We start from the raw sequence: 11,036 nt of genomic DNA on the forward strand, positions 1-11,036 counted from the left end.
TCTGGGCATATTTTGAAAGCTTAACATTTCTAAACATAGTAATAGCTGAAATAGAAAAGCAGCAAAACACTTTAGACATCTGCTCTGCTTCTAAACCCCAAGAACAGCAAAATAACCAGCAAGGCAGCCTGGGGGCCCCCCTGGTGTTTGTCTCCATCTGTTGGGAAAACTATGGTAAATACAACACTGATATAAAGCATATGCATAAAGCATAAAGCATTTTTTTAACCGATAATGAAATAACAAAAGGTGGATGTTCACTAAATTAATGGTAAACATACATCATATGTATGATAAATCGATTTAATTTATCTGTTTTTTCTAAACACGCACATAAAAGTATGACTTTAGGTCATGCTAACTAATGTATATAATTTTCAGTCATTATATATACGTATACTAGTGATTTTAATGTTAACTAACTATTAAAAAGTCTATGTTTACGTGGTGAAAATTCAAGAAAGGTTTCGTCATGCGGAACCATCCATTGGGAACTTGTGGGGAACAATATATTGGTCGGACTCGATTGTTGCTTATATTTTACAGGATAGAAACTGCCCTGGTGAGTTCTTTTTTCGATCATTTGAGGTATGTGACATCGTTATCTGGAGTCTTTACGGTGTATATCTAGATTGTAGCTTTAAATAAACACTAATTTACAGTCGTGACAGTTATATGAAAGAATGTTTGGTTACATTTGTGAGTCAGAGGCCTCAGAAGCTAACATTAGCCGCGTCAAAACAGCAGCCACTTCCCCACCGAAAACTAGTTCCCTTTATTTCTTCTTCTTCTTTATGTGTTTTATTTGTCGTAGCTTGGGAAAACGAAAACATTGATCAAATCAGATGGTTTAAATGTGCACTAGTTATTTCAGCGTATGCATGCCAGTATTCTGACTGGCTGTCAATGTAAATGCTTCAGCCTTAGATAAAAGAAACGACTGGTTTTAAAACGAGAAGATTGGAGTCATGTTTGGGGAGTTTGGATAAAAGAGTGGGTCATCTGATGTTAAAGTGAGTCATTCATATGCATTTCTATAGCTTATTCTGTCATAATCCTGACGGCTTCATGTCTCACTGCCTTTGCTTGTTTACTTCCTTTTATTGGATGTGATCACATGGTTGTTACACCACTGCAAAATAAGCACCTTTTTTTTTTTTTTTTCAAGGTTGGAATAAATCGATACACAGCATCTATTTTCATTGTAAATAATCCAAATCCAAAAATGTTTTTCTCATCAGACAAAACATAGGAGACACAGTGGTGGTTGCAGGTTCTGGTACTTTATATAATAGATAAAATATATAAAAACATTTTAGCATTACTTAATAAGACCTGCAGGCTGTTCTAAATTTTCCAGAATGTGAAACTTCTGTAACCAAAGCTTACTGTAGGTGGTTTACACAGGCTAGAATAGGGTAAAGTACTTTAAGTTGCAGTATCTTCTTCCAAAAGCCAAAGCAGGCACAGCAGATAGATAGTAAGTTATTTCCTGTTTCAACCAATTATATGTACATTGCACTAATTAAAAACAGAGCTCATCATTAATTACTTTAGTCAGTCAAATCTTTCTGAAAGATTTTTGAGGGGTTTTCTGTCTGAAGGAATCCAGTAGATTGACAAGTTGATGAAGGTTTTTTTTTATTACCGGTAACAAAAAGTCCTACCAAACCTCTTCGTTTTTGTTGAAACATGTTTGTTTTTCATTTTGTGGTGGTTGTGTTTTAGCTTACTTTAGCCCTGGAAACCTAGGTGGAGCCATCTAGGGCTGAAACAATTAAGTGGAATAATTGTGATTAATTGATTATTTAAATAATCGTCAACTAATTTAATAATTGATTTATCATTAACTAGAGCATAGAGACCTTAAAACATGCCTTTAGCTGACAGTGACCCACTCACATCAGCAATTATATGAAAATTGTAAGAAATATATTCATATTTTGCGTTAAAAAAAAAAAAAAAAGTTTTTCATCTGTCAAAATGCTCTATCCATCACCTGGTTTAAATCTATTTAAAATCTTCTTTAACGAACCTTTTGCTCTCCGATTATTAATTGATTATTTAAAATTATAATCAACAGATTAATCAATAAGCAAAATAATCATTAGTTGCAGCCCTAGAACCATCACATTTAATTTTATCTTATTTCATTTTAGTCAATTCTAAGAATGTAATTTCAATACATGTTTTGTCTATAGTTTTAGGCAAAACAGACATTGGACTTTATCAGATACGCTGAATATTTTCAAACAAATATAAATATCTTTTTTATACTTTGATGTTAGATATGAATTACTGCCTTTTAAACTTTAAACTGAGGCAACCTGTCCCAATGATGAAACTTCATCAGAGGTTAAGTTGCTGCCTAGTCTAGTGTCCAATACAGTATCAGACTACACTTCTATCAGCCGATTGCTTAGTTTTGGAAATGATGCTGAAGGAAAGAAAATCGGAATACATTTTCATCCAAAGCAACTGGAGATTTTTATAATTGCTTTATACACATTTTTGAACATATTTCAATCTTCATGATTTCATAAAAAAAACAGCAACAACAAAGTTTCTTGCTGAGAAGGATTCCTCTAACACCTTTGACCTTTTTTATTTCACCAGCAGGGGGAGGGATGAGTCTCTCCCCTGTTATTGGCACAGAAGTGCCAGAAGCAGCTAATGGAGTGGCAACAACTGTTTCTCTGGAGAACGACTCTCATGTGCCGGTCTCGGTAAAATATGGTGGGAGCAGGTTACCTGCTAATGGAGGAGAGTCGATGGGCGGGTCCTCTGGACACACAGAGAACCATGTTGATACAGCAAACAGACTGCCCACTGAAGAAAGTAACTCTGACAAAGAGACAGATATTAATCAGAGAACATCTAGTTTATCATTACATTGTTCTCAGGTGGTAGACCCCTCTACCCATGATGGGGCAGACAGAGGAAACTCTGAATCCAAAGACATTTCTAAGGCCTCTGAGACTGAAGATGTGGTTCTCATGTGGGGTTCAGCGCAGCAAGCAGAGCTTAAAGACCACTGTCAGCAGGGAGGTTCTGACATTGCTGAAAGACACCAGACAGAGGAAGAGAGAGTAGAGCGAAGCCTTGGCATTAGAGGGGAAGAGGAGGATGGAGAGAAAGAGAAACAGGATATGGAAACTGATGAGAAGAATGAGAGCAGATGGAGGAACACAGGAGGGAGAACAGAGGAGGTAAGTGGATAATCTAGGAAAAATTACAAAATCAATGTTTTTCAGCCATTAGGAGACCACCTATTAAAATCTCTTTCTTTTTTCCTCAAACTTCCCCTTCTTATCTGTATTTTCAGCTCTCGCAACACTATTCTTCTTCAGCCCCCACTCCTAGTACCTCCTCCTCCTCCCCCCAACCTACTCATCTCACCTCAGACGACACCCCATGCCCTCCTCACGTCATGGCTCAAGTCTGGGTTCGCAACAACCGTGGGATGCAAGACAGCAAGAGCCTGGATGAAATCAGCCAAGCCTGTGGAGGTATGTTTCTGTTGCAGTTTGGATCACACCTTTCCAGCAATCTGTTTATTTATTTTTACTTATTTTTTGTTCCCAGGTAGTCAAGGTGCCAGAGGTGGAGGCAGAAGTGGGCAGTCCGAGGGCCGAAGGGCCACAATCTCTTCAGCCCTGGAACTGGAGGGGACGGTCAGCCATGAAGGAGACCTCACCAACTTCATCACAAAGAACCTCGAGCAGAAGATCAAAATGAGCTCCAAACCCAGCCTGGACTGCAGTGATTGTGAGTTAGATCCTAAAGAAAACTTCTGACCTGTTTCACTGCTGTCATTTGTAAGGTGGAAAGTAATAGACTTTCACTAAAAAGAAAGGTAAAAAAAAGAGAAGGTAACATCCCACATTTTTGTCATGTACATCTTTAAACTTTATGTGATGTTGGCATTCTAACAAACATCTGGGGCCTCACAAACGGCCCCATGTATCCTGGGATTCATTGTCACACAGCTGTTCATTACAGTACAGCTGGCCACAGTGCATGTAAAGGGAATCCGAGTCAAACTTTCCCTCATAACCATTTTGTTTTGCTTTAAATCCCAGTCTCTATAAATACATTTGTAAGAAACTGTATCTATTATAGGTCTAAAGGATTTTTTTTTTTTCTTTTAGCTGAAATTACAATTTCAGTTTTACATTGATTTTCCCTTTGCATTAACAACAAGCATACAGACGTTTCAATCCAGGGTTTCATTGTTTTCATGAGCTTGAAAGCTTGTTCCGCGTCCATTTTAGCAGGACTTTGAAGAGTATTTACTTCTAAATATAGGTGTGGATCTGTATTCCACCCGAAGCGCTGGAGCAAGAATGTCAGTGTCTAACTTGTGTTACTGGTAATAAAATGAGTGCTTCTGCGATTAAAAAATAGCATTTTGTAAAACTGTGATTATATTGCAAATGCAAATAATTGCCCTAATTCATTAAAAGAACACCAGTTCTTTTTAAGACTAATATGCCTCACATGTATATTTGCAAAGCATGAAAATACAGCAAACCAGCATTGCCTTGCATAGTTTTAATAAAGCAGTAACTAACTCATAATTACAGTTGGACATTGTTTTAATTTGAATGATTCCTTATTTCGATTCCAGTTTTTTTAATTCTTATTCTCGATTCTGATTCTTTAGAGAAGAATCATCATAAAATGTTATAATTGAGCTGGCTAACAGGAGTTCTATGTGGATTAAAAAGTCTGAACTTCCCAACAAAATGTATTTCCTTGAGCATCTTACTTTGTGTAAACGTTGCTATAAATGATCACATAGCTATTTTCAACCAGTATATGAATACAAGGCTATGATCTCTAGTATAAATCTTTTTCACAGAGTTACGCTTCTACTTGGAGCTTAATTGTTAATTGTTGTGAACTCCCTTTAAAACACATTTACATAAATCCAGTTTCAGACGCTGCAGGTTCTTATGTCGGACAGGACAACGTTATTATTTTATTTACCTGATAGTGGCTGTAGTGGAGTGTTAGGCTGAGCTGGACGAAAAAGCGGCAAAGCAGGAAGGTTTCTGTTTGTTCTACCTCAGTTTCACTCAACTAGACATAGAAGTAATGTTCTTTGTTTAACTTAAGCCTTGCTTTCGATTGCCACAGCACAAGCAGAAGATTGACTGTGCATTGGTGTGGATTTTTTCTTCGCTGACATCATGCAGCTTCTATTTCATGTCGGCGTATAGGGCATCAAAACCAGGAAACCAAAATGAAAAATTTGAACGATTCCGATAGAACTGAAAGGTTTAAACTGGGTCTGATCAACTCTAGATTCCAAACCCTTCTAATAATTTCATAATGCTCTTAGCAAGAGAACTTCATTTTTGTAAAGTGCCCATACTGTTTGTCAATAACTAAGTAATTATGACAGTAACAAAGTGTCTCAGCATTAGTTTTAAATTGTGTGTGTTTGCGGCTTATGGTGTTTTATGGTGCAGACTGTGTTGTTAGTAATGTAATTACATTACAACGGCGGTATGATTCGCTCTCCTGGTAAGGTGAACTAAGTTAGTAGCTCCTTTGTTATGCTACGCTGGCGAAGGCATCCTTTGGGCAGGGAGGGGCTAAGCCCTGAGTAGCGGTTATCACTTGGTGTTATATGCACCCCAGCTGGTTGGATAGTAAACTAAACAATGGAGAATGCAGAGAGATGGTGTGTGAAGTCATACTATATTCCATCTAAAAAAATTCCTTTGCTTTTTTACTTCACTTGTTTTCTAGTTCTTTTTATTTAAATTAATGAGTTGCTTCTTATTGCTTTTTTAACGTTTGTGCTGATAGGAGAACAATTAGGTGATCGCTCTTTATGGAGGCATATCTAGAGGAAAGCAGAATCATCCAGAGGCCTCAGAAAAGATGAGGAAAGAAGTTTCAAGAAAAGGGACCTAAAGCAAATTTTATGGTTTACATGCAACACTGTGAGGTAAAAAATCAATTCTACTCATTAAGCCTGAATACTCCATCCAAATAACGAGACATGGTGGTGGCAGCATCATGCTGTGGGGATTACTTCTTTTTTTTTTTTTTTTTAGTTCGAGAACAGATACGATAAGTATGTAAAATATCTATCTTCTACTATCCAGCTCTGACTGTAGCTTCAAACCCAAATATAACACATCTAAAATGATGGTTTCTTTCAAACATCAAGGGATGTTAATAGTTTTGCATAGAATTGTGTCAGTCAATACCAGAGAGGCAAAAACCTTTAAGATTAAACCCTCAGACGATTGTCTGAGTTCTTGGTTTGGATCTTTTTCTTCCTTTGGCCTGCTGTTGAACATAGCAATTATTTAGGTGATATGGTTAAATCTAGCTCAGATATAAATCAATCCCTTGTAGTCTTGCAGCGCGACCTAATGCAGACGGTCTATTAGCAGCAATCTGTCATGTTTAGATTTCACGGAGAAACGCGCTGAAACGCTGCCCTTCCCTCACAAACTCGTCTGGATGAGAGTGACGGCTAAACCAGCCATTTAATTTAGGCACAGCGACACAGTCAATATGCCTCGTGTGGCAGCTCATTCCCTCTACCTGCTGATTCAATTAAGATGGATGACTCACTTTGTTTAGACTAGGAGGATTTACTATTAAGGTCCTGCTGTTGCCAGGATGAAAAAAAAGCTGTCTCTTTTTATTTTTTTTTTTACGTCCGCTGACTGCTGATAGCTTCTGTATTTTGACATGTTTTGATGGGAAGAAAAAGTCTCTTTAAAAATAAGATTCTTACATTAATCTTATGCGGCAGGGCTTCCTTAATGGATTTTATTTTAGTGATTTTGGATATGCATGTTTCATTTTTTTATGTTATGCCTGCAGCTGACTGTTCAGGTCCAATCTACCGAAGCAGAGGGTTGACACGGAGACCAGCAGACATCCCCCCTATTGATCCTACAGTCCTGGTGGACCTGCAGAGGCACACCCAGGAGGTGGCGCACAGTGTAGAGATGATGATGAAGAGCCTCAATGGAACCATTCAGAATGTGAGTTGGTTTCATGCTTGAACGGCCGGGGTTATTTTGAGTCCTTGTTGCTGTTTTAGTTGGTGTATCGCAGTGAATCTCTCTGGATCACCACACATTGCTCATTTCTTCTCAGCTGGCCTCTAGTCCTACATAAAATCTCCTAGTGCCTTATTATTTTCTCTTGTTTGTTTCTCACTTTTGCTCGTCCACAAAACCGACGTGTCTGTCTCTGACTTTCTGTTTCTTTAGATGACGGCTCTGAGCGTCGGCTACATCCAGACCTACAGAGACTCTGTTGACAGCCTGGGAGAATCGGTAGACATGAGCATAAAGGTGAAGTTTAATGTGTTACTCAAATGTATAGATGTCTTATCCCTTTATAGGGCACCCTTTTTATATGGATATTTTGATGGCAAACATTAATGTCAATGTATTAACAAGAAATGCCAACTTGCCCAAATAAAACTGCAGCTACCTTAGAAGCCTGATGTACTTATCCCTGTAACAGGGATAGATTAATAACATCGGAAATGGAGAAGGAAATCAGAAGGAATACTTCCTGAAGTAGCTTGATTGGCTCTGGAAAAAGCTGAGATGAAGATAATTTTGCTGTTCAGGTTCCAAAGTTACCTCAGATGCTTCCTCACCTTCTGTAGAACCAATCATATTTAGATTCAAACTTATTTATAAAGAAGCAGGGGGAATGGAGGGTTCAACAGAGCTACGGCTGTGTTTAAATTTGGCTATTTTATTAAAAAACATCAAGGATAATTTTCATTCTCCTTTATTAATGAAGAGGAAATATGCTTCTTTTGATTTATGATAATAAATCAGTTGATAAAATTAATAGCGTTCAAGTCGACCAGAATCTGTCATTTTAGGAGTAGTGTTTTTTATTGATATGTGTGTTTGTACAGGGTATGTACACACTGATGGCCCGTTGTGAGGAGCTGGATCGCTCCATGCAGCCCATACACACACTGGCGGCTCAGATCCGTGACATCAAACGCACCCTGGATACCCTAGAAGCGATCTGCAAGTAATACTCTTCTGAACACAGCTCCAACCTGCAAAGATTCAACCTGTAGCTCATCCACACATAAGGATGCCAGCAAGCAAGCGCAGCCTTTCCGCAGGTAGCACACACACACTCCAGCGAAGATTTCAGTGCACCTCAGGAGTCTGGACCCCATCGCTGCTTGGCCTGCTAGATGATTGCCACCCATAGCTCTCCTGTTCGCCGTTTGAAGATGACCAGTTTTCTGTTGTGGATTGTGTCGACTCTTGAAGATGAGCTTCTGTTTTTTTTTGTTTTAATTTTTTTCCTTCTCCTTAAAATGTCTTTTTCTGTGACTTTTCTGCCCTGGATACTTCATAGGTCGCATCCATGCACAAGCCTCGAAGAAGGTGGGATTCCCACCTTCTTCTCGGTTCCTTTTTAAAGTCCGAGGTGTGATCCTTTTATCCGTCCAGCCTGGTGGTTCAGATTGCACTAACCTCTCCTCCCAGATGGGGGCGATATTTCTGTCTCTGGAGAGGCAAGAATGAACTCCTTGGAAGATGGTGACATTTGCACTGGAACAGAACGTCTATTTTTTAATCTTATGCAACAACCAGATTCTTTCACTGCAGTTTGAATTAGTGCAATGGGGGAGAGTCTTTTTGTGTTTTTATTTATTCAGTCTGCTCAGCATGGGTGCTTGTTCAAAACCACTGCGTCTGTGTGTCGCAGTGAGCCAGCTCACAGTAACTTATTCTGTTTAATTAGCTCAAATCTGTAACAAAGTGTTTAACTTTTTCCAATTCTCTCCCACCACCTAATGCGGAGATATCAACCGTTAAATCAAAGGTGTGCTTCTTTGTTACCAAAATTTCCATCTTATGCGAGGTGGAATGATGAACACGACTGGAAAAGTACGTAAAGTGATCCTAAGACTGTGTTTGAATAATAAAATGTTAAAAAGCATCAGATGTTTGACTTGATTCGATGTATAGATGTCGTCAACAGACTGGTTAAATATCATTTTTACGTTCCAGTGTGATTTAATTTTGAATTCATGAATCTTTTGATGTTTCTGTTGCCTCAGGATTTCTAATTGAAATATATATTTCCCTGCATCTCTCAATGATTAAAGTTTTTCCAATCACCTATATTTGGTTATATGAACTATATTTCAACTTCACCCTTAACAGCACCTAGTTCTAAGACTAGTTTATGACAGTTAACTTAGTTAAATCACGGCCATAGTTCTCGTCTTATTAAACATTGTAAACTTATTCAAGATCACAGCATCTAACGGTTCCGTTTCAAATGATACACGACGATATGCAGTTCCTCGTTCCGTTTACATGAGCTCTATAAAAAGACACATGACACTTTGTTTTCTGTCAGCATCAAATCAGATTGATTCCTTTTTTAGGTCAGATAAGACTACAACATTTCTGTTTCTTGCAGAGTAAATTTGGAGGTTAAGCTTATCTTTCTTTGCTTAAATTCAGAAGGTTATCTACATTTCCTCAGTTTTTGGTAAATTTCCCTTTAAAACTGTATGACTGGGGCCAAACATTGTGGCTGTTTTTCCACAAACACCTGCTAGAGTTTGCTGGTGTTTTGAGCCATTAGTCCTGACAGGTGGAATTGTTGTTACTCTCGTTGTAGGTCTTGTTGCCCAAACACACCATTTCAGCACTGTCACGTATTTTCAATAAGGCTGAGTTCTTGGTTTTGTGATGGGCAGTCAAGAACTTTGCCTTTGGTGTCTGTGGCTCTATTATTCGGGTTAATTTTCCTTTTGGATGACCTATTCATTCCCAAACTATGACTTCCTGGGTTCCATTATAGGTTTTTCTTCAGTGTTTCCATTTTCTTAATGAGGCTATTGCTGCTGCCTCACTTTAGAGTTGGGACCACGTTCTCAGGCTTAACTTTCTTCTTTCAAATATCTAAATTTTTTTATGGCCAAATGCTTAAATCTTGGTTTTAAGGTCACGGGAATGATTCCAAAATTTAAGATTTTTAATTAAAGTTTATTTTCATTGCTCTTTGCAGAATGGCCTCCTTCCTCTATGAACAGCATTTAATCCAGTATTGGAACATTGGTTTGAACTGGTTTACCATCTGCAGCTTCTTCACATGGTTTTTAGCTTTTGTTTTGGGGATACTTTCATATCTATGGGAAACAGAACCCATTTCCTCCCTGAAAGGTGTGAGGGCATGCAGTGGTTAGAATAGATTATTTAAGGAAACATCTGCACAAATTGTTCCAAAGGATAAACCTGACCTGTGGAGTTCTGCAATTCTCTCTTTAATATCAGATTTAAATATTTTTTATTTTCTACTATTTTTTTCCAGAAGGAGGTAGATTGAAGTGTCTTTAAATTAGCTTCACACAGGTGCCGCCATTTAACTCTAATGAGATAAATTTAGCTATTCGAAGTTCACATATGATTAATTGGCCTTTCTCAAAAGGTTTACATTTTACATCTTATAAACAATGTCATGTCTTTTTATGCAGCTTATGTACATATCTCGTTTCAGCCAAACATCAAGGTGTATCATTTGACCTGTGCCAGCTTTTTAAAATTGTTCTGTTCCCTCTAATTGCATACAATGTTTTTGAAATAAATATTGACCAATCCTCAATAAAGCTTCTTCAGTTGAGTCCCTGAGTGGTAAAAGCTAAATAAGTGAATTATTATTATTTTTTTTTTAAGCTCCATCAGGTTGGTTTTTCCTCAGTTGAACATTTTCTTCACATTATAATATGAGAGATGTCTGTGCTGTCATTTTGGCAATAATTTCTGCAATTTACAGTGATTGGGGAAAAAAACAAAAAAAAAACAAATTACAGAATGCTTTGCAGTGAGAATAAATCCCACCTAAACGCACTTCCTGCCTGGAGAAGGCTCCGGTAAATAGTTGGCATGCAAAAACAACGGCGAAAAATCAATGAATTTAAATTGCCTGTTTATAACCCTTTGGTTTTTATAAGTGTGTGTTTGTTGGTGAGGATATATATATATATATATATATAT

At 37.8% G+C, this 11,036-nt stretch overlaps 1 protein-coding gene across 2 annotated transcripts; it reads left to right on the plus strand.

Moving 5' to 3' along the window:
- The first annotated feature begins 498 nt into the window (after window positions 1-498).
- borcs6 (BLOC-1 related complex subunit 6) lies at window positions 499-11,006 on the plus strand. 2 transcript variants are annotated; one of them, XM_015402406.1, is made up of 7 exons: window positions 499-588; window positions 2,617-3,209; window positions 3,326-3,509; window positions 3,586-3,768; window positions 6,856-7,019; window positions 7,251-7,334; window positions 7,919-11,006. In XM_015402406.1, exons 2-7 carry the CDS (start codon window positions 2,628-2,630, stop codon window positions 8,042-8,044), a joined length of 1,323 nt encoding a protein of 440 aa, XP_015257892.1. In that variant the 5' UTR covers window positions 499-588; window positions 2,617-2,627; the 3' UTR covers window positions 8,045-11,006. The 2 variants fall into 2 exon arrangements, with proteins under 2 accessions (XP_015257892.1, XP_015257894.1); XM_015402408.1 differs by having other exon boundaries at window positions 514-562.
- Window positions 11,007-11,036: the final 30 nt, after the last annotated feature.

Source organism: Cyprinodon variegatus, unplaced genomic scaffold, assembly GCF_000732505.1.
Source record: "Cyprinodon variegatus isolate N-32 unplaced genomic scaffold, C_variegatus-1.0 Scaffold1346, whole genome shotgun sequence".
NCBI classification, from domain to species: domain Eukaryota; kingdom Metazoa; phylum Chordata; class Actinopteri; order Cyprinodontiformes; family Cyprinodontidae; genus Cyprinodon; species Cyprinodon variegatus.